The sequence below is a fragment of the Hirundo rustica genome, chromosome 7 (assembly GCF_015227805.2).
Source record: "Hirundo rustica isolate bHirRus1 chromosome 7, bHirRus1.pri.v3, whole genome shotgun sequence".
Taxonomy (NCBI): domain Eukaryota; kingdom Metazoa; phylum Chordata; class Aves; order Passeriformes; family Hirundinidae; genus Hirundo; species Hirundo rustica.
The window spans coordinates 16,873,199-16,896,226 of record NC_053456.1 but is presented as its reverse complement, the minus strand read 5'-3'; the positions used below and the strand labels follow the sequence as shown (position 1 = coordinate 16,896,226).

General features: G+C 40.1%; 1 protein-coding gene across 1 annotated transcript in view; it reads left to right on the top strand.

Annotated features, from left to right (window-relative positions):
* Nucleotides 1-4,346: 4,346 nt before the first annotated feature.
* Nucleotides 4,347-23,028, top strand: part of DPP4 (dipeptidyl peptidase 4) — a gene marked incomplete at its 5' end in the record, with an annotated part of 40,179 nt that continues 21,497 nt past the window's right edge. Inside the window, 10 exons of the mRNA XM_040069543.1 lie at nt 4,347-4,473; nt 12,620-12,709; nt 13,284-13,378; nt 13,501-13,575; nt 15,483-15,535; nt 15,640-15,712; nt 16,851-16,971; nt 17,385-17,545; nt 19,362-19,465; nt 22,823-22,952. Coding sequence (XP_039925477.1) covers nt 4,347-4,473; nt 12,620-12,709; nt 13,284-13,378; nt 13,501-13,575; nt 15,483-15,535; nt 15,640-15,712; nt 16,851-16,971; nt 17,385-17,545; nt 19,362-19,465; nt 22,823-22,952 — 1,029 coding nt within the window. The remainder of the gene's footprint in view (nt 4,474-12,619; nt 12,710-13,283; nt 13,379-13,500; nt 13,576-15,482; nt 15,536-15,639; nt 15,713-16,850; nt 16,972-17,384; nt 17,546-19,361; nt 19,466-22,822; nt 22,953-23,028) is intronic.

The window sequence follows — 23,028 nt, the reverse complement described above, 5'->3', positions numbered from 1 at the left end:
TTTTAAATCATCTGAAACTTCCTTTAAAATCATCCAAAATTTCTGGGAAAATATTAGAACATTCTTCCAAAGTGCTATAGGAATGAAAATTGTGTAATTTCAGATCAGAACAGATCGTACCCAATTTGGCACCTTGATCAGCTTCTTGACAGCAACAGAAAGCTGTTCTAACATCCCAACTTTAAACAATTTAAACTCAATAGAATCTTGCACTAAAAAGAAAAATAAAGTCGTAGCATCCAGAATACAACTGGGGATAAGAAAAGAAAAATTTTAAAAAACCAAAAAGGTGGAGGCTATGTATACATATGATTTGTTTATTTAATCCCATTTGTACACAGTGGTTTGGGTCCAAGTGGAACTGGAAAAGATTCAGTTATACACAGTTGAATACACATGGTCCGGGATAACATGGTAACTCTTCTGTTTCCACAGACTGAACAGTTGCCTTTGAAATATTTTATTTCACTTTGTCCAGGATATTTTAGTGTTCTGAAGGACAAGAATCCTCAGTTACAAATCCATTTTTCTGTGGTGTCTGTCAGCAGGGATTTTGAGCCCCTCCTCGTGATGGCTTTGTCAGCTATGAAAATACTGGGCTTTCCTCACTTTTACAAATTATATGCTTTAGGAACAGAGAGATATAAATTATTTGCTCAAGTTTATGCAGCTTGTCTGGACACAACAAAAACATTTAACCTCTAATTTTCTAACTCCCAATCTAGAGCATGAGTCAAAAGTAACCCTTTCTTCTCAAGTGAGATGAAGCTGAGCTTGTAATCAGAAATATCAAACACATGTTTCAGCTCAACAGGACTAGGATTTACATATCCTGAAATCACAGAGCAAGTCCATATGGCACCAGTAACAAGGTATGCCCTGGATATTTCTCACACATGCTACATGAAATTCAGTGAATAGTATAAACATAGGGAGAAATAAGTCACAATCTCTTTGTCTTTACTGCACAATAGCTGGGGTCCTCTGTGTATTGCACATGTGCTGCCTTGAACTTCCAGGTGGCCTTATGTTTAAAAGTGCTCCCACTGTATTTTATTTGCTGAGGGTGCAGCATCTTTCCTCTTCCATACTATTCATTCACTATCTGGAAAAAATAAGCATATTGCAGTAAAACAAGACAACTACTTGGAATTTATACGAAAAGAAAAACAAACAAAAAATTGAGATACTCTAGCCATTCAACTGTGCTCAGAGGACATTTAAAAATCTGTAGTTCCCAGGAAAAATAATTTTCTGAAGATAAACACATAAACTTGAAAGAACTAAGTGACAGATGCTACTAACCACATTGAAATTGTTGTCCCAGTGACATAATCACATAGAACAGGGATTTTTCTTTCTTGATTTACAGGTAACACTTTCTTCACAGTCCTCGCAAAAGATGTGTTACAAAACTGTTGTGCCATTTCAACTTCAAATGCAAAGAAAAAATGAAAGTCCACTATTCAGTGGAGCCACTGAATCCATACAAAACTTTATCCAGCACATATTTTTTCTCCCACAGCAACACATTGAGAAATCTGGAACACATCATTACACCTGTAAAGTAAACTGTACACATTTTAGTCACTTTTTTTTTTTTTTTTTTTTTTTTTTTTTTAATTCTGCAGAGAGCTTAAGTTTTCCATTTTTGCAGTTTGGCTCTTCCAAATATTTCTGGAGGAAAGGCTCGAATATATAAACAGATGTTTTAAAAAGTCCTAAGTTTTACTGAGGCTAGAAGTCTGAGGAAGACATTGCACCTGGCAGGTCCACCAACTGTTTGGGAAAGTCAACCTCAGGCTGAAAGCTGTATTTTCATTCTTTTCTAGTTCTTTTCTAGTATTTTCTTTTCTCTTTGCAATCATGCAACTTCTTTATGAATACAATTGTGTTGAACATACAAAATGAAGCTACAACTTCTCATATTCCATCCTGTAGCAGTCACTGCTGGATAGTCACTTTGATTTCTTGGCATGGTGCTAATACATATCTGATTACAAAAGAACACCACAATACAAAGTAACTTGAAATATTTAGCTGGAGGAACTTTTTTAAGTCTCAGGCTTTCACAAAACACAATCTGACCGAGAATCAGAAGCACAAGCATCACAATAATCATGGGATCATGGGGGTTTTGATCAGTCAGGAGGAACTTGACATTTATTTCAAGTGGTAGAGAATCACTGTTAGGAACTATTACAACTAAATGGAAAACATATTCTGCTTTACTGACTCTTACTGGATCACTCAGGTGGTTCTGCCTACATATTTGTGTCCTGTAAGTCTCTCTGGCATGACCAGAATCAGAGGCACTGCAGGTTACTAAAACTTTGATCTAGACATAGGAACCCAGATTTCCAAAGCACTTCAACTTGTGCTCCCAAAGAAACCAGCAGTAGCCAGCCATATGCATTGACAGTACTGCTCCTTTTTTCTCTTTAGAACTTACCACTGAGAAACTTTAAAACGTGGCAGATAATCTCTCAAAATATTACTAAACTGCAACGTTGCTATGAAAAGCTACAAATCATTCAGGTGCATTTTTCCACAAGACTGACATAATTTGACTGCTGTATTTTGAGACACTGTGATGGTCACCACTTAAATGTTTAGGGAGAAAAAAAACCACAGAGGGGCTGAATTATATCTATATTGTGATTCCTATTCACTAAGAAAAGGAAAATTCACCCAAGGGTGAGGGGTGGTGGTGTTTTGTTTTCCTTTTTGATTGTTGATGGGACAAACAGATGCACAGTGTACCAGACTGATATTTAAGTGGAGCTGTAAGACATTCTGAAACATTGGTCATGCATGCTACAGCATATAATGAGATGCTATTTTGAAAAGTAGTGTAAAACATTGTCATTTCACTGTGATTTTACTTTAGAAGTAAAAAGTGGCCTTCAAACCACTCAGAGGTGGCCTTATCTGTACTCAGAGATTAGTGATCAGCAAGCTGTGAAACTGCAGCAGGTTGGATGCTCTATGGTAAATGCACACTGTGCTACCTGGAACCACTGTCAGGGCACTTTAATGACACCCCTAAGGTAATCAGATACAGCCAGCACAGCGTAAATTCCTAACTCGTACCAACTGCTGCCTTCAAGGAGAATGGCGTACAGCAGTGAGCAGGAACATGTTTTTATCTAGATGAAGTCTGTTACCTCCCATATAGACACATCTTTAATGTTTGCAAACACTTTGGTTATACTAAAGGAGACTTTTTTATCACAAAAAGCTTTTTTCCCACTTCCAGACACAGTTTTCTTAAGAAACAAGAGTAAAATATTAAATGCTGTGCTCCATCTACAGAAGTAGAATGAAGGAGCAAGCAGCATAACCTTTCTGAAAGCTTTGACAAGTACTTTGAAGGCAAGACTAAGAACATTTGGTTTTTCCCTTGACTTGAACTCTTGCTTCAGCAGATCATATACTTTTTCTGTTACATTTCTCAACTCGTAAAACACCTGCATCTGTCTCTGGTAGCTATGAGTGTTCTGCAATTAGAGTGGAAAATCTAACATGGATAAAACTAAAAGCACCACTTTTAATAACTTTTTGGACGCTAGAGTTCTTAAAATAATTTAGAAACTCATACACTTTGTTTAATAACTGGTTACACTTGGCTTTTTAAACAATCAAAAATTTTACAGTTTTGATTTACGGGTTATTCCGTCTTTTCCAACAATTTGTTCTACTTTCTCAGCACACACTCTAAACTCTCCTTGGAAAGGGAATTGTTTTATGTAATAAACAAGGGTCATCTTCAGCACTACATTTTCAACTTTTGTCCTATACTTTTATTTTCTGTGCTTCTGATTTTAAAACCCACTGAGCAGACTTACACAGCCATCTCCAGTGCCAAAAAAAACCTATAAATATAAGCCCTTCCTGCAATTCTGTCAGTTTTCTTCATGATTTGACTGTCAGGGGAAAAAAAAAAAAAAAAAAAAAAAAAAAAAAAAAAAAAAAAGTTCAAAGAGCAGGAACTGTAATGCTGGTGTTATCAAAACATCGGGAGCTTTTCCATCAGCGTTTGAAGGCGTTTCACTTCTGGGCCGTTATCTTATTTCCGACAGAACCCCCAGCGGTGTCCCAAGTCCCTCCTCTGGCGCGCACAGCCGTGTCACCGCGCTCCCGGGCTGCGAAGCGGCGGAGGAACAGCCGCTGCAGCCGCGCAGCCAGCAGAGAGCCGGGCTCCTGCACAACCCGAGGCGGCCGCCGCCAGCCCCCGCCCGGGCGCCGCTGCCGAGCGGAGCCCGCGGAGCCGCAGCGCCCGGCCGGGTCGCGCCGCCGCGCTCCGCGATGCCGGTGGGTGAGGGCGGCGCGGGCGGCGGCGCGGGCGGGCCCCGCTCCGCCGCCGGCTGACGGCGCTTGTCTTGCAGAGCTTCCTGAAGTGGCTGCTGGGGATCCTGGGGGTCGCCGCGGTCGTCGTGGTCATCACCGTGCCCCTGGTGCTGCTCACCCGCAGTAAGTGCGCGGCGCGGGGCGGGGAAAGTTGTGCGGAAAGTTTCTGCCTCGGGGGAACGGGGTCCGCCGAGCTGGAGCCGCCGGGTCCTGGAAACTGGGAGGCACGGCCGTCTCACCAGAAAGAGACGGGGGCGCGGGGACAGTTTAAAAGTTTCTCCATTACGCGCCGGTAATAATTAGAAGCGTTGTCGTTTTCACGATTTTCTGTTCTTACTGTCGCCAAAGGTTCTCGAACCTGCTGTAAAATGCCAATCAGTCGTTTTCTCTAGGGTGTATTGAAAAGCTTATATTCCCTCTCATTTGCTTTGTTTGCACAACTTTTGTGAACATCGTTGAGTGAAATTACATAAACAGCGTGGTTACGGAGGTCAGAAAAGTACAGAAAGATTCGGAATGTGTTTCTGGACTCTGACCAGTTAGCGCTTTGCAGGTTGCCCTTGTAGCTCTGGACGTTAATGTGAAACAGCATTAAATCCTGATCGAGCAACGCATTGCTTTCAGCTGGTCGGACAGAGCTGCTCCTGTTTGGTGTTCTTGTGATTGACAACTGAGCAGTCACGATTATGTGTAGTCAGCACGGCAAAGTCCCGGGGAGGGTTTTCTAGACTAGACCTAGGTGGGAGAAGTGCACCCCAAAAAAAGTGAAGATGTCTAAATGGATCTTGACGATGTGCTCAGAAATTGCTTATGTGCACACAAAGTTCTGGGGGCTTTGTTGCGTTACTTAAAGAGGCGGAGTTTGTGTCACTCCTGCTCGTTTGGCATAATTTACAGTAAACTGTTTTGCAGTTCAGCTCTATTAATATCAATATCACTCTCATTCAGAACTGGATTCTCAAAGTCCAGATATCTGAGTTACATGCCTTCTAGGCTGAAACTTCCATCAGTGGATGCCGAGTTTATTTTCTCTTACTTTGGGGCAGCTTCTTGCCACTGCTCTCAAAAAAGCAGATTTTTGAGGTGACAAATAATACTCTGAATTTCACAAGTGGGGAAGAGCAAGAGAAAGGGTCTTGATAACTTATCAGATGGATGTGTGCAGGCATAACACCTAGTGAAAGAATTCAGGATGCAGGCCTGAACTCTGCTGAAGAGTTAGTACTTGTCTATCTTGATGCCAATGCTATGTCTTACTGTAAATAAAGTGGGCTTTCTTCTTTCATGAATTGTAGCATGGGAGTTCTTTTCCTCTAGAAGTGGCTGCAATTCAAGATCAGTCATTCAGTTACACAGTAAATTAATTTTACTTCAAAGAGGCATTTTCTGTTCTGTGATACACAGAATGCCACCGTGCTGTCAGCCTTGGCTTGTGTCCGTTGGTTGTAAAAGAGGAGAACAGCGTGTCAGACTTTTTACTGTTGGTTCAAATTGAGGCATAGAGAACGTGCCCAGGTAGTTCAGTACGTCCCTCTGGGTAAAATAAGGATTGAGACTGAGTGGTCCCAGTTCAAAAACTTGAATTCCTGTCTCTTCGCAAATCAGGCCAGCAGTAACACCTGTGACCATTGTAGTTTGGGAACTGCAGGGTTCTTTTGAATTTTTGACTGAAGGGTGCTAAGCAGATCTTTTCTGTTAGCTGAGGGTGCACAGGTGATGTACTCATAAAGGAGTAATTTACAGGTTAGAGCAGTTAATCACTAGTTTGATTATATGGCTTTTATGAACAATCACAGGACATGAGAGTCAGCTGGGGATGTCTCTTGGGCCATGCAGGTGATTGAGTACAAAATGCAAGTGGCAAAATTGCTTTGGGAAGGTGCAGCACAACATGACTGTGACTATTTGAAATCAAAGTCTGCTCTGATAAAAATCCTCGTAATTGCAGTCAGATAGTTTTTATTTCATCCCCATTGTTCAAGCATTGTACGGGGAGTGAATGTGACAGTTATTGATGTAAACAGCTAATTTTGAGTTTGGATTTCTTACCTTTGGTCTGCAGCTGTTTTCCCTGCCATGCTTCTCAATGTATTTTCATGTCATAAGCTCAGTATTCATGCAGCACGTAATTAGTTTCATAAATGATCTCCAGTGCAGTGAAAGGTAGTGAAACTTTGCTCCTCCAGCAGAGTTCTGACTTGTTGGCTGGCCCGTAGGCCTTGCAAGGGGAACTTCTGCTTCTTTTCTTGCAGACACTTAGCATAGACAAATAGTGCAGACTTAAATTTGCAGAGTTGTTCCCCAGTTTGAGGTGCAGCCATTTACCTGGAGGGTCTGCTGCCAGAACTCTATACAAAATTCTATATTTCATTTAGACCCACTGCCTATTTTGACACTTCATTTTATATTTAATAACCACATGGGACTACTTGCATCAGTTTAATTTCAAAACAGCCTTGGGGCTTGTATTTGAAGTCTGTTGATCAAAGCATTGTTGTGCTTTGAGGAGCGATCCAACAGGTGACTACAGTAACAAGTAGTTACCCTTAAAGCATGAGTATTTTATAAAAAAAAAAGGTCTGCTAGTTCATGATTCACCAATTTGCTTACACTTCTCACAGTTTTTTTCTTCTATAACCTTCCATGCAAAAGGCAGATTGAAACATCCCATGTCTATAATATACCCTTACCACTTCTCTAATTGCAGGTCTTGTTAGAGCTGGGCTGGAACGCCAGGAGTGGGAGGAGGAGCAGCCAATGCTGAGAGCAGGAAGGAGACAGTGCAGTATTTACTATTATTCTGCTGCCATGAGCAAGTCATAGACAGCCTTAGAGTGAAGGTCCCATACAGCTGTCTGTCCACAAACCAGGTTTCTTCACCCACAGGTTTAATTCTCCAAGGGTGAGATATTCACTAAATGAGAAGGATCGTCACCATCATGATTAGATGGTATTATGTGTGTGCTTTTGTAGTCTTTTGATAGAAATGTGCCTAGGAGAGGCTGCAAGAGCACAGCAGGTCTAGGGAAAGTTAGTGACCTTAAGGTGCCCGAGTGTTCTGTGAGTCTGAAAAGACAGGGAATGCACATGTTTTCCTACTACATGTCCTTGACTTCTGTAACTGTCATTTAACACAGTTATCTACCCTAATTCAAATATTGAGTAATATAGTATAAAACCGCATTATCAACACTAGATTGCTATCTGAAGGACACTTCTGCTGCTCTTATTTCCTTGCTTTGCATGAGATGGGGTAAATTTGAGAGGGATTCCAGAGCTATTGATTACCAAGTTAATGATTGAATCCCTCCAGGGATGTCTCTGCAGTCCTAAGGAGTGGCTCTTGGATGAGCTGTTCCAGGAGGTGTGACAGCACTCACTCATTGGTTGTGGTCTCTCCTGAATGTCCTGTATCAGCTTGTGGGTGCTGGATAGAGTTCTGGATGAAGTGAGCCTTTGGCCTGAGCCAGCAAAGTAGTTTTTACTTACTCTTTTTGCTGGAAATCTACTTCAGTGCTCTAACTGTCACGTAGGAATTTACTGGGGGCTGGAATATACAGGAGGGGGAAAGAGTCAGAGTACTCTTTTACACATGTTGGAAGAGAAATGGGGAAACAGCAGGTTTTGAAAAGCTAGCCTGAAATGTCTCTTACTTTTCTGACCACTGAATCAGCCAGGGTTCCCTTGTGTCTCTCCCACTGCTCCTAAATGACATGCTTTGATTGCAGATCATCCTTGCTCTTCTGCTGTCACCTTAAAATGGCAATAACCATTCACCTTTTCTGATTTTTATAATTTCTTTATCCTCTTCTCATTACTACTGAGCATCATGCTTGCGCTTGTCTTTCCCTTTTTGTGGTTTTTCCAGTCTCACTCGGCAGTGGTGAACATGCAGTAAAGCTTCCAATATTACTGCTTTTATAATTTTCCGTGGTTTAAGGTCAGTTAATTTCTTGCCCACCCCCCCTTTTTTTTTTTAATTACACATGGAAATTAGGAAAAATGTGCCTTGACACTAGAGAATAACCAATATATATTCTCAACATGGTTCCATTTTGGTACGGTGAGATGACATAATCATAAACCTTACACAGTTGTTAACTTCTTGTTTGCTTTACACCTGTCCTGGTTTTGGCTGGGAATCAGGTAATTTTCTCCTCATAGCTAGTCCAGTGCTCTGTTTTGGGTTCAGTATAAGAGTAATGTTGATAACACACTGATGTTTTGCTTGTTGCTAAGTAGTGCTTACTCTTAAGTCATGGACACCAGTTTCCCAGGCTCTGCCAGAATACAGGTGGTACAAGGACCTGGGAGGGAACAAGGCCAGATCTGGACAAAGGAGTATTTCATGTATTTCATAACACACAATGTCATGCTCATATAAACTGGGGGGTTGGCTGCAAGGTGCTGATTGCTGCCCAGACAGGATGGACATTGGTCAGGGGGCAAATGCGTTTTGCATCAGTTGTCTTTCTTGGGCTTTATTCCTCTCACTATCCTTTCCATTACAAATATTCTTAGGAGTATAATATTTAGTTTTATTTCAGTCATTGACTGTTTATCTCAACCTATGGGTTTATCTTTTCCTGATTCTCCTCCCCCATCACCACTGAGGGTGAGGGAGGAAGGAAGTGGGTGGTATTTAGCTGCCAGCTGGGGTTAAACGATGTCAACACCTCACACCTACAGAAACCAATTCAATTTTTCTCTTAAGAGAGGGTGGCATATTAATAGGAAATTCCAAAAGTCAAACAGAATTGTTTATCAACTTCATATGAGTACTACTTGTGTAGAAGTTTAAGAGTCGTCTTTGCGGAAGGACTTACAGTTTTACTGTCGTTACAGGGGTATTATGATGCAACTATCTCTAGTGTATGATTATGACAGTGGAAATATATATGTACTGCCAGGAGTCAGACTAGGGTAGGGATGAATCACAGAATCATTAAGATTGGAATAAACCTCCAGGAGCATCACATTGAGCCTTCGATTAAACACCGCTTTATCAACTAAACCATAGCGCATCCTGTCATCTCTTAAATATTTGCAGGGATGGTGATTCCACCACTTTCCTGGGCACTCCTTTCCTATGCTTAACCTTTTCAGTGAAAAAATTCTTCCTGATGTCCAACCTGAACCTTCTCTGGCATAGCTTGAAGCTATTTCCTCTTGTCCAGTCCCTGTCTGCCTGGGAGAGGAGCCTGACCCCCACCTGGCTACAACCTCCTCTCAGGGAGTTGTAGAAAGCAATACCTTTCCCCCTGAGCCTCCTGCAGGCTGAACCCTCCCAACTCCCTCAGCCACTCCTCGTAGGACTTGTACTCCAGAGCCATCACCAGCTCCATTGCCCTTCTCTGGACACCTTCCAGCGCCTCCATGTCTGTCGTGAGAGGGGCCCAGAACTGGACAGAGCACTCGAGGTGTGGCCTCACCTGTGCCAGGTACAAGGGGACAATCACAGCCCTGTTCCTGCTGGCCGCATTATTCCAGATGGAGGCCGGGATGCCACTGGCCTTCTTGGCCACCTGGGCGCACACTGGCTCATGTTCCGCCTGGTGTTGACGGGCCCCCAGCTCCTTTTCTGCAGGTCTCTTTCCCCAGCCACTCTGCCCCAGCCTGTGGTGCTTCCTGGGGTTGTTGTAAGCCAAGTGTAGGATCTGGGACTTACTGAACCTCGGGTGCAGTTGGCCTCGGCCCATCAATCCAACTGGTCCAGATCCCTCTGCAGAGCCCTCCTGCCCTCCAGCAGAGCAACACTCCTGCCTGACTTGGTGTTGTCTGCAAACTTAATGAGGATGAACTCAATCCCCTCATCCAAAGCATTGATAAAGATTATTAAACAGAATTGGCCCCAGTATGAACATTGGAAGCTAGTCATTTGGAATTTAGAAAAATAAGTCTGTATGTGGAATTGTTGAAAAGGAAAAATAAGAAGAAAATGAGGCTTCTCTGAGGAACCTAAGAGTGAAAGAAGTTTTGTTAAAATATAAATATCCATTGACCTGTATACAATCTTCAAACCCAATAAAATGCTCTTGAATGTCAGTAATTACTTTATTCTGTTCAAATAAACCTGTTTGACCTTTCTTTTCAAATGCAATCTGAACAATAAGAACCAAAATTTGGAATTCAATGTATATTGAGTGTCTTTGGTCAGCGGCACAAAGTGGGTAAGTAAGAATATACTGGTAATGGCCTACATTGTACATTAAGAAAATGTTTCAACTAGAACTTCTATGACTGTACCCTTACAGCTTGGCGTGTGTTTTCATATTCAGATACTATGTGGAAGGTGTTGACAGAAAATGAAATTTTAATTTTATACATAGCCAACAAATCTTAATAGTGGCCTGATTTTTAGTAATGAGACCTTAGCAAAATATGTATGTCACCAGGGAGAAAAACATTCATCAGTTTGGAAAAATCCCTAAACCTGTTCATCAGCCACCTGTCCATTGCTTCTCCTTTTCCAAGAGAGAGTTTTGTTGCTTTCTGAAGCCCCTCTGATTGAAAATGACACTTTCTCGATTAGGAAGAAGTCATATTCCCAACTAGACAACTGTGTATGAATATTAAATACCCACTTGTTCATAATCCATCAAATTAAATATTCAGTTAAATAAATAACCTGAGAAATTAATAGTCTCGCAGAAACTTCAAGAGCAATAAATCCAATCTAGTAATTTTTTTAAAGTGTCTCATTTCAGATGGAATTGAGCAAGCATTTTTTTAACCTTTTCTGAGCATTTTAGAGTAAAATCATTGTTTGTTATGTCTCTTGCAGTGGTAGTTGGACGGTCTGTGCTGTATATATACAGTTTTCTTATTGTTTGGAAATAAGAGTAAAGCTGTAATAGCTGATAAAAATGTCATCCTGTGATGTTCCAGTTGTCACAGGTATCCAACCTGCCAAAAGAGAACCTGCAGAAACTGTTGTGAGGTGTTTTTCTGTGTGTGTTTCCCCAAGGACTTCACTGTCATTTTCTCCTTCAGCATAAGAAAAGAGAAGGCAGTCTGTTTAGAAGTATCCAAAAGCCTGGGGTCTCAGAATTGATTGGGGCAGGTTGGCGTCTTGATTGATCAGTCACCACATCTGTACTTGAGGTTTTTTATTGGTTGCTTTTATTCTAGTCTTTTGATTTAGCCCGGTTAAACTAAAATTCCTTTCCTTTTGGACCCTCTAGGTAAAAGGGTAGATACAGGTAGATGAAGGTAGATTTTAGGTTTCTGTTTAAAAAAAAAACAGCAGGGAGGATGCAGGGACAGAACTGCACACCTGAATTTAAAATCTGTAGTCTTTGTTTTCAGAGGAAAAAGATCACAAAGACTCACAGACTGAGTTGTTGCTGTTGTTATTATTACTTGTCATACTTTGGAAAAAGTAGCTTGTGCACTGCAGGCAGTAAGAAAGAAAGGCTACATAGAAGCTGACTTCAGTGTGCTGAAGCTGATGACCAAACTCATTTGCTTAAGTAGATTTGAAGTTTCACTTGGTCTTTTCAGACTAACTCAGTTAGTTGGCTTTGATTTTCTAGTCAAAATTGTAATGCTAAAATAAATTTTAAGATACCTCAGTGAAAATCACATCAAAAGAGGGATAAATATTTAATCAATTATTTCATCATAATCTTATCAGGGTGTGTTTGTTTTGTAATTAGGTTGCGGGCTTTTTTGTTGTTCTTTTGTTGTTGTTGTTTGGGTTTTTTTGTTTTGGGTTTTTTGGGGTGGGGGGTTTTTTTGTTGTTTTGTTTTGGTTTTTTTGTTGTTGTTAATTAGACCTTCCCTGAATATTTTACTGCTTCTCACATTTTTAGGATTGTTTTTATTTGAGCCATTTCTGAAATTTGAGTTTAAGGATAAGCAAGTGATTCACAATTGCAACTATTATCTTCTGGGGCTCTGCAGTGCACTTCCCAGAGTAAGCATGGGGAGAAAGGCACAAAGATCGCTTCTTTTTAGCTTTTGAGGAGTATGTGTTTGCTGAGGTAAGAGAGTCAGAGGTCTTCTAGTCATTTTTGTCACTGTCAGAAAGGTATTTTTATTTCCATGAGTTTGTTGAATGACCTTGCTGACACTCCTTTATTTTATGCTTGCTGAATTTACCTAGCAGTAAAGTTTTATTGCCTTCCCGCTGCTACTACTTTAGAGACGGTTAGCTAAATAACTTTAATAACCAGCAACAAAAAATCCACTTAGTAGCCAGGTTAAGAAGCTGGGGTGGAACAATTTGCAGCAAGATCAAAATCTCTCTTCTATCTGTATCTTTCAGAAGAGACCTCTTCAGGAAAAACGTACACTCTACAGAATTACTTGAACAATGACTACAAATACAAAACACATAATTTGGAATGGATTTCAGGTAATTAATTTATACAATGCAACTTGAATGTCAAGAAAATGTACTACCTTCAGCAATGTACAACCTTTGGTCACCTCACGCTGGGGTAACTACAGTGTTCTGAAAAGAAGTCAAATTATTTAATAGTACCAGTATAGAATGTATAGGACATGCCTAGCTCAAAGGGTTGATTCCTTGTTTCCCTTAGAAACATGTTGACGTTCATGGCAAGTTATATTCTGCTACTGCTAAACGAGCATACTTCTGTGCTTTAGGGTAGAAGCATGTTGCCCTCTGAGGTGTGTCAGCTTCTGTGCATCGGGCTGCCAGGGAGCAGGGAGATGCAGGCTGCTTTTCCTTTTCAGTATGCCTCGTGCCCCAAGGGAAGGAGATGCTAGAAGGTGGATGCTGTGAGCTCCAAAACTACATTTTGTGAACATTCTTGCGTTGTAAGCATCCTTCCATTAAATAATTGGGAAACACAGCATTGACCAGATTTTGGGATTTTATTTCCTGATTAAAAACATAGGAGGAAGATAGAAGTAACCAATGAGCATTTTACTTACTTTTTTTGTCATCGCTCTTGTGCTTTCAGGAAATCAGTATCTTCACAAAACAGATAATGGGAACATCCTGTGTATAAGTGCTGACAGCGGGACATCTTCAGTAATCCTGGCAAATACAACATTAGTATGTTCACTTATATGTAATATATGCAGACACTGGGAAAGGTATTGGATTTCATATTTTGTTCTGCATAGTCTTTGGAATGAGTGCTTAATGTGTTTCTTTTGCCTTTCCTTTGCTGACAGGATAAGTACCAGGCAAGCGCAGTTGCATTGTCTCCTGACCAAAAGTTTGCTCTTCTGCAATACAGCTATACAAAGGTACAAGTGCACTTTACACCTGAGGATGAAACTGGAAAATAAGGGTTTGGGAACAACTGGGAGGCTGAGAGAATGTGAGGGAAATGCAGGAGGATGGATCAATGCGATGAATGTCTGGAAGGGAACAGTCAAGTTGAGCAGGCAGGAGAAGAGAGACTGGTATTATCTGTGAGCTTGGCAGAAGAGAGTTGACTGCCCAAGGTAAAAAGCATCTGGATGAAAAGTGGATGGAGAGTTATCACAAGGAGGACAAGGCTGGATGGTTTATCTGGGGAGACATTCTAGGAGAGTAGATAGTCCCCAGAGTTGTGTGGGTAAGGAGAAGTGATGAGTAGATATGCTGGTATACATCTGCGTGTATATGTGTGCTATATATATATATGTGGTTGTTACATTGTGGTGGTAGGAGGTAGGAGTTTAAAACTGAGGTGAATGAAAATCTGCATGTGCTTCAAAGAAGGCTTGTGCTTGGAGTGGGCTTGTGTGTCCCTGTTGCCTCCTGTCAGCGAGCACATGAAAAGCCTGCAGCAGAATGCCTCATCCTGGCATGGTGCTGAACCGTGCAGCAAAGGTCAACCTACATTTATGCCAGGTGGCATGAAAACCTGGCTCTGTGTGCCAATTGAGAAGCCTAATGGAGGTGATCATTTGCTGTGCAGTTTGTGCACTGAGAAACCGCTCATTTAGTTGTTCTTTTTTTTTTTTTTTTCCTAGAGAGGTGCCTGTTCTGTTTGTAAAAACTTCAGCACTAACTTGTGCAGTGTACAAGTCACTGAGCACTGTCTACATGTCCTGGCCTTGCAGTCCCAGAGTGGTTCTTGCACTGTGCCAGACACATTCTGTGCGCTCAGTCATCAATTTTTTTTCAGTTTTAGCTTCCGCGTTGGGTCCTCCTGAGCCAGTTACCTTTTGTCTTTCTGAATTGTTCAGAATTATTTGACTCTTCTCTGCGTCATTAGAGGCCACAAAATGCCTAATATTTTACCAGCCGCCCTACACATCCCCTCTACTTGTAATTTATTGCTCTGTAGTATTTTATTTGTTGCATTCATAAGAGTTAATTTTGTTTTAATGTTGAAGCAAGATATTTTAACCTTTATATAACAGTGTGATTGAAAGTTCTGTTATTATTAATTTTTATTGCAAAGAAAGAGAGAAACAAAATGAATCATGAGGATGTAGACACTTGTTATGTAATAGCCATCTGGCTGTGTAGTACTAAGTTGTTGGTTTATATCTTCATACAAATATCCAAGAACCCTCTTAGAAGGGAGCATTATTGCAATATGTCAGTGCTGTGGGCTAAATCAAACCCCTCCAGCCCCACATAGTGAACATGTTTAAATGTGTCTGCATTATCATCATCATCTTTCTCTCTGTTTAGTGCCCACAGAGCGATACAGATTTCAAGAGGCAGATTTCTCAGAGAATGGTTTTATTTCTGTGACAATATGAATGGGAATAGGTCACCCTGGTACTGGAGGAACTGCTGTAGGCATACTGCTGGGACTTGTGAGAACTACTATAAAATAAGATGCCAAGTTAAGTAATACAACATAAAAAATGAGACAGAAAACAGCAAATGAGCCAGTAAAGCACAAGGGGGAGGATGAACTGCACACTGACAATAATCTGCCATATAGTGATAAGAATTTCTGAAAATCTGCAGCATCTCTGTCCTTAATCAGTCAATGGCCTCTGTCCTAGTATTTAAATGATGGCCCCATAGGGATGGAATTCTTTAGTCTTTCCTTAAACCTAGTAGAGATCACTTACCCTTGTATGTTCATTGTGTTCTCACTATCTTAATAGAAATCACAAGGAGGGCTTAAGGGGTATTTCAAACTGCAAGAGATATGAAACCTTGTGAAATTAATTTTCTTAATATTAAAATACTTCTTTTGCAGTTGTGGAGGCATTCCTTTACAGCTTCATATCACATCTATAATTTCAGTAGCAGGTCAGTAATTTTTGCACATAAGATGTTGTTTTAACATTCATTGTGCACTAAAATGCCATTTCACTGATATTTCTCTTGGCTGCATTATGTTTTTCTTTTTCCAGTTCTATCTTAGATGACGGACTACTACCTAATGATACACAGTATATATCCTGGTCACCTGTTGGTCATAAACTGGTTAGTAAAGAAAAGTGAAATTTACATAAACAGTCATTTTCATACACATGACACGGAAACTCATGATATCTCTACCCTTGAGGTTTTGGGACTTTCCTACTGCTAGGTAAAGTAGCTGAACTAGTTTCAAATTTGGCTACTGTTGCTGGAAAGACTCCAAAGTCCCTCTTTTGTTTTGTTCTCTAATGAAAATGCATTCCTGAAAGTAACTGGTGGCCCCAGTTGTCATGAAATGCACAAATGCGCAGGAACTTTGTGTTTTTACAGTTGCAGACAGTAGCTCATCCCTTTCAAAGACAGCAGCATTACAACTGTCTATTTAATCATCACTGTGATTTTTCTCTCCTAATTACACAATAGTCGATGAAGTTTTACTTGATGGATGTATGCAGTGGGATTAGAAGATTTAAATCTGTCTTGTACTCTTTCCCACTGTTGTTTTCTTCCTCCTTCCATCCATGTCGGTGGTGACAACCACCACATTTGCAGGGCTTGTGCCTTCCCTGGATTGAGCATTGGACTGCCACGGGAGAATGTGGTCTTTATTTATTCTTATTGCTTAGTGAATTAGTATGTAAATTATAAAGACCAATAACAGAAGCAAGGGAAGTTGAAAAGAGTTTCTGCATCTTGAAGCAAAGCTCTGGATTAAAGCTGTTGTTCAGTTATTGGCGATGAAAACCAGGGGTGATTAGAGAGGCAGGCAGGTGCCAAAAAAATAGAGTTCTGAGTGCTACTTAAGAAATGTACCATCCTTGCAGATCTATTGGCAGCACTGAGACCCCCATGAATGTTTTACCAAAGCCCTGATAGTTTTCTTTGAAAGACAAATTAGTGGAAAACAACTCCTGATGACAGAAAATAAACTTGTATTTGGGAGAAAACTAATTGAAAGATTTTTCAAAACTTAAGACAGTAGTCATGTTACTTTATTTTTTTTGCATCTAGGCCTGAAGTTGTGTTGTTAACCCTGATCTGTATTAGTAATTCCCAGTTTGTTAAGTATCAATGCTGTTCAGTGAAGTGCAGTTTTTAAAGACAGTTTTTGTCATCTGGTGTAAATTGCCCAGTAGATGAAATAAAGAAAGGAAGTAGGATTTACTGTAATAGTAATTGTTATTACAATGATGTTTTGCAGGCATATGTTTGGAATAATAATGTTTATGTAAAAGTCTCACCAACAGCAGAGGCTGTGCAAATCACTCGAAATGGAGAAGAAAATAAAATTTTCAATGGAATACCAGACTGGGTTTATGAAGGTAATTACATGAAGCAAGTTTTACTTTCCATTGTTATGTGAAAACTTCATTTTATTGTAATTATTATCTCATTCCTTACCCCTGAAAAAGTCAAATTAATGGAAGTCTGTATTTTAAAAGAAACATGCATCCTTATCTGGGCTTAATACCTGGCTAGTGTGAGGATCTAAGAATGTATATTTGTTGGCCTAGTTTGCATTGTGTCACTGGAAATCTTAGTGTGAATTACCTTCACATGATAGATTGTAAACATGGATCTAATGTCTCATTTCAAGACCCCAACAAGCAGTCTGCATTTTAGTATCTGAACTTCCATTTTTAAAAATACCCTATTAAAAACTAATGAGAACAGCACCCAGGATAGAAGAGCCGACTTATCAATTATAACTTAAATACATTTGCTTCTCTTTCAGAGGAAATGTTTGGCACACATTCTGCTCTGTGGTGGTCTCCAAATGGCAGGTTTTTGGCATATGCATCCTTTAATGATACAGAAGTTCCTGTTATAGAGTATTCCTTTTATTCTGAGGACACCTTGCAGTATCCAAAGACCATTAAAATCCCATATCCCAAGGTCTGTGTTATTAATTAAACATGTTTGTTCTGTAGTTTCATTAAGAGAGTAGTCTCATTTAATCAGTTCCTGCTAATGAAAATATTGTCTGTCTCTCCTCAACAGCTTGCTGTGATTACTCTTTCTGAAGTCAACAGCATCTGGCAATGTTAAAGTATTTTATTATCTCCAGGGGAAAGAATAAAGAGGAAAAAGATTATGATTTAAGGTTTTGTTGTTTCACCATAAAATTTGGAGGTAGTGAATATTGAGATAAAAAAGGTCTCAGGGAGTCAAGTTGGTACAAGGCATTAGGCAGATGTACATTAGGTTAGGGTTGTGCATGGTATTGATAATGGAATCTTCTTCAGCTGATCTAGCATTTCCTGTATTGGGAGGAGGAGGAGGAATCTGCTAAAGGAGTTTCTTTGCCCACCCTTTAAGCTCTTCCTGTTTTTGCTGTGAGAGTGAAACCTTTAGTGCAAGGAGCTCCTCCTCCTTTCCCCTCCTCTCCCTGTGACTTTATGCCTACTGCTGGTGGCACAGTTCACACTGTGCTCAGTGGGGTGAGAGGCAGAGTGCAGAGAGCTCTAGGGGGTTCCTTCTTGTGCTCTGTGTGGGGAGGTTTTCATATTTAATACAAGACTCACCTGTTACTTGAAGTTATACAGGATTTTGATTTATCTGAGCAATGCACTTAAGACATAAAGCAAGTACAAATTACACGTAGAGTGCAAAAATTGCACCGTCCTCCTGAGTGTCAGTACAAACACGTTCCCATAGCTGGCCTCCATAATACCCTCACCATCACACTGCTGGGCATCCCCATTGCTGGGAAGGAATAGATGGGTTGAAATAATCTCAAGCCCATCACAGTAGTTCTCTCTCTTCACCCCTGGGTTTTTATACTCTGTGTTGGCTTAAGGCATCAACATGCTCCGCCCCAATCCATGGAGGTCTGGCCTTCCCAGGGAGATACTTTGCTCTCGATTAACAGGGCAGGACAGATGATACAGCAAGCTTATTGCTCATCTGGTACAGCTGCCTGGTAGAGAAACTGCCCTCTTTGTGCCAAGCTCAGCTTTCTCTGCAGCAGCCGTGATCACTCCCTACCCTTCCCAAAGGTCGTGGAGCGCGTGGCCTTTGCCTGTGCCCGCGGAGCCTCCCCCAGAGGGGTCACTGACAACTGCAGACACTCCCTCCTCAGCATGCACCTTGACAAGAGACACAGGTGTCAAATGAATTGCCAATCTAAATTACATATTTTATTACAACCCCCTTTTGTTTGGAATATTGCTGACTTCCAGAGGTGGATCAAGTGTCGCTACCTGACTGTTAGCGGGAGGATTGGCTGCTTGACTACAAGAGAAGCAGCCCTTCCTGACACAGCTCTTTTGCTGTCAGCAGCATTACATTAGAGATAGTGGAGTACATGCTGCAGTCACAGCTTTGATTGTGATACAGGCAGCTGTGATATGATTAGTTAGGGTAAGGTGCTGCTTCCATGGTGAAGCACTTTCCTGTGTGTAAGCAATGGATTTGATTCTCTGCTAGGTACACTGTGTGGCAAGTAGCGTGAGATCTGGTCAAACACAGAAAGCCCTGCGATTGTTTCTAAATGTAGTCGTCTTTCTTATCTAGAAATGCATAACTAACGCTTCTGTGTGAAAAAATACAAAAGATAATTTATGCATCAATCATAAAACTGCATTTAGGAACTTGTCTTTTCACATGTTTACCTTTCTGTCTGTAGTAACTTACTCATCTATAATTTCAAACCCCTACTTCACCAAGAATATTCTCTCTTCAAAAGTACAATGAAAAATTTTATTTTTAGGCAGGAGCTACAAATCCAACTGTGCAATTCTTTATTGTGGATACCACATCGTTTCCAGCTTCCAGTCCTGTTGAAATTTCTCCACCTGCAGAAATAGAATCAAGGTGAGAAATTTTGGTTAAATATTTGCTATTTGATTATTTCTTTTGATGGGGGAGGAGGAGCTTTTATATGTGTCCTCCCTGTATTCAGCGTATATGCAGTTTTTCCCTGTAATGTGGCTCTGGTAGCAACAAGATTTACCAGAGAAAATCTGCACAGAGATTATCCTCCTAGTGATTAAATATAGATGGCATATTCCATGTATGTTATATTCAGAATGTGACAAGTTCTTGGCTCATCACATTCAGTGGAGTCTAACTATGGTGAAGTCATTTCACAGTACAACTTTAATATGAGCAAGTTTTTGTATAATCAAATTATAATATATGTATTTCAATTCACTGGGGGGAGAAAAACCCAACAAAACAAAACCTTAATGGTAAGTGAAGATTTGATTTCATTGGAAGCAGACTCCTTGCTAAGGCAAGGTATCATGGTTGTCTTCAGATTTATACTTTAAATGTTTGTTTTCTTTGGGAAGATGGTGAAAATCAGCACCTCTCAGAGTAAATGGAAAATTGTATTTCTCAAAAATGCCACTGGAAATGCACAACATGATATAAATGTATTTTGTAAAGAGCAGCTACATCAATTTAAAGTGCATGCACACAATTTTGTATCCCAGATCTTGGGTTTTGGTTTTTTCTTTTTAACAGTATTGTGGAAATGTTTTGGAGGTTTGCACTTACAAACATGATGGGTATGAAAGCACAGGTTATACTGATAAACAAGAAAAAAACAGAGGTCTGTTAGCTTATGCATAAAACCAGCATTTTATACGTGGGGGCCAAAAAGCTGTATCTGGAAAATCAGTGCTCTTCCTTTTCAGTCCTCACCACAGTGAAACATCCATGTGTTAACAGAGATGCAAGTTCTTATGAATATGTTGTTCTTTATCCTTCCGTAACAGTCACACTGCAATAGCTACATGTTTGATGGCTGTCTGCCTTGTTTTCCTCCAGAATTCCAGTGCCTCAGAATTAAAAGCTTTTACATTTTGCTCAGTACTGATTAAGATCTTTACTGTCTTAGGGTTTGTTTTGTTTTGTTTTTTACCTTTTGTTAATACCTTATGGAAGTTGATGGTGAGGAGAATAACCATCAGCTACCTTCCAGCCTCACACCCATCTGGCTAACAGAGGTGTGAGTTACATGGAGTTCATCCATTTTTAAATTAATCTGCCACCCTGTTAGTCAGGATTAATACAAATATAGATCTTGAATGATGAGTTCAAGGATCAAAAGTCACTGCTTCTCCCAGTGTCTGACCCAAATAATGGTCAAGTCTCACCGTATGTGTCCTGCAGAAGTTGAGGTGGCCAGACCTAGTCTTGGGGAACTGCAATAGCAGAAGTACACGAGTAGGAGAAGGTGAGCAATGTGCTATGTTGCTGCTGGGTAGTTTTGGTTTTTTTCTGGAAGCACAAAGTATTGAATATTTACATTGCATTTATATATATACACACCACTGTATAGGTTAGTTTTTGTGACAGAAAATTCTATTTTTACTTCCATGGAGCTAAATTTTGAGCAAAATTAAGTTTGAGTTGGTGGCATACCTCACTCCCCCTGCCTGGTTGAGGATGTTGAGGAGCAGTGCCTCAGCAAATGGTTGCCTGTTACAGCATTTTCCAGAGCTTGGATGAGCACCAATTTTACCCCCACATATGAAGGGGGCACAGCGCACTTATGCTGCAGAGCAAGAGTTTTATTTGTCAAGAAAAACTGCCAGAATCTGGAATGGCAGTGCTTTGCCATATGATGGTACTTGAAACCTGGCACTCTGCATGAATGACCAGCATGAAATCCATCCAGCATTTAAACACTGGTTTTGGCACCATGGATACAGGGGGCTCCTGTTAGCCAACGGGAGGATGAAGGGAATGGATCCATCTTGACTGAAATTATCTGTCCTCAAAAAGCTGACTTCTGAATAGAGTAGTTGCAGAGTATCCCTTTTCAGCAACAAATGAGGAATGGCAGTGCAAAACTACTGTACTTTATACTTGAGTTAATTGCAGCCCAGTTAACCTTTCGTGTGTTGTTGAGTACTGAAGGTGCATTCCAGCTCTCACAGGGAAGAGATTTTTATTATAACAGCTCAGTAAATAATTTTTTTGTTTGTTTTCCTTGTAATGTCCATCTTGTCTGATTAACGATTTATAGTCACCAGAATTGTTAAAGTCTCTCACTTTGAAGGAATGAAAAATATGGGACTAATTCCCCTTATACAAAACAAGGGAAACCACTATTATAGGTACAGGAAGAATGACGTTTTCCTTTTTCTATTTTTTTTACAAATAAGCTTCTGCAGACTCAATGGCAGTAGCAGTGAAATGACCTGCTGACTTCCAGTCGAATATAAATGCAGGAATAGACCTTTTCGAAACGTGATTTTGAAACTGTAATCTAGAAATAAATCTGAAGGTTTTTGATAACCAGCTGACATATTTTTAATCCATCCACACTAATTGTAGTGTTTCCCTCCCCAAACTGCCGTGATCAGAAAGATACTCTTACCACAAAACTTCCCACACATTTTTGTTAACTAACTTTGGGGGAAAAGGGAACATGAACTTGGAACTAAGTCAAATGTGCAAATTATGGTTAAAAATGTATACTTGCTTTGGAGGGGAAGTTTGCTTTATTTTAGTTCATAAGGCTTCAAGGAGATAGAAGAGATCTAAAATAAGACAGTACATCTAACAGATCGTTATGGTAAACAAAGCCACTAAATTTTATGTGGTGCATTTTTTAAATTAATATACAGGAATATTCATGAAAATGTTGGGGTTTTTTTCCTCATACTTCATTTTTCATGTCAGCTGGCTGGTATCTGAAGATGAAAGTAAAATATTCAAATAGTAATATCTGATTTTGTTATGATCTCTCCCTCAATTGTAACTAATGGAAATAAAAGTATGTATCATTCAGAAAATAATTGCAAGCAACCAACTTCAAGCAGCTAAGGATAAAATTCCTTAATCTAAGGCATATACAACTTAATATTCAGAAGAATTTCCTCTACTTTAGATGCACACAGTACAAGAACAGCCTGGAGTAGCTATTATTTTATGCATTAGAGAATAGCTGCTAAAATTTAATTGCAGTCTTTCTAGAAGTGGGTTCATCAGCCATCTAATTCTTTATTGTATCTCTGAAAATAATCATGGCATCTACTAGCAGCACAGCAATTGATGAAAAGATGGCTCAATTACATTTGCATCATTGTTTATTGTTGAAGAGTGGATTGAAATGAAAATAGCCAGATGAATCTCATTCCGTGAATTGCTGAATGCGATTGTATGGTATGCTATTATAGAGAGGATTTAAATATCTTATGTTGTTGCTGTTTTCAGTGATCATTATTTGAGTGTTGTAACATGGGTGACAGATGAAAGGATTTGTCTGCAGTGGCTCAGAAGAATTCAGAATTTTTCAGTCCTTACAGTCTGTGACTTTGAAAATGCTTCTTGGTCATGTCCAAAGGTAAGAAAAATTAGGTGGGAGAGTTGCAGTGGTAAATTAAACTAGAAAGGAGTAGAGTATATCTGTGTGTTTATCT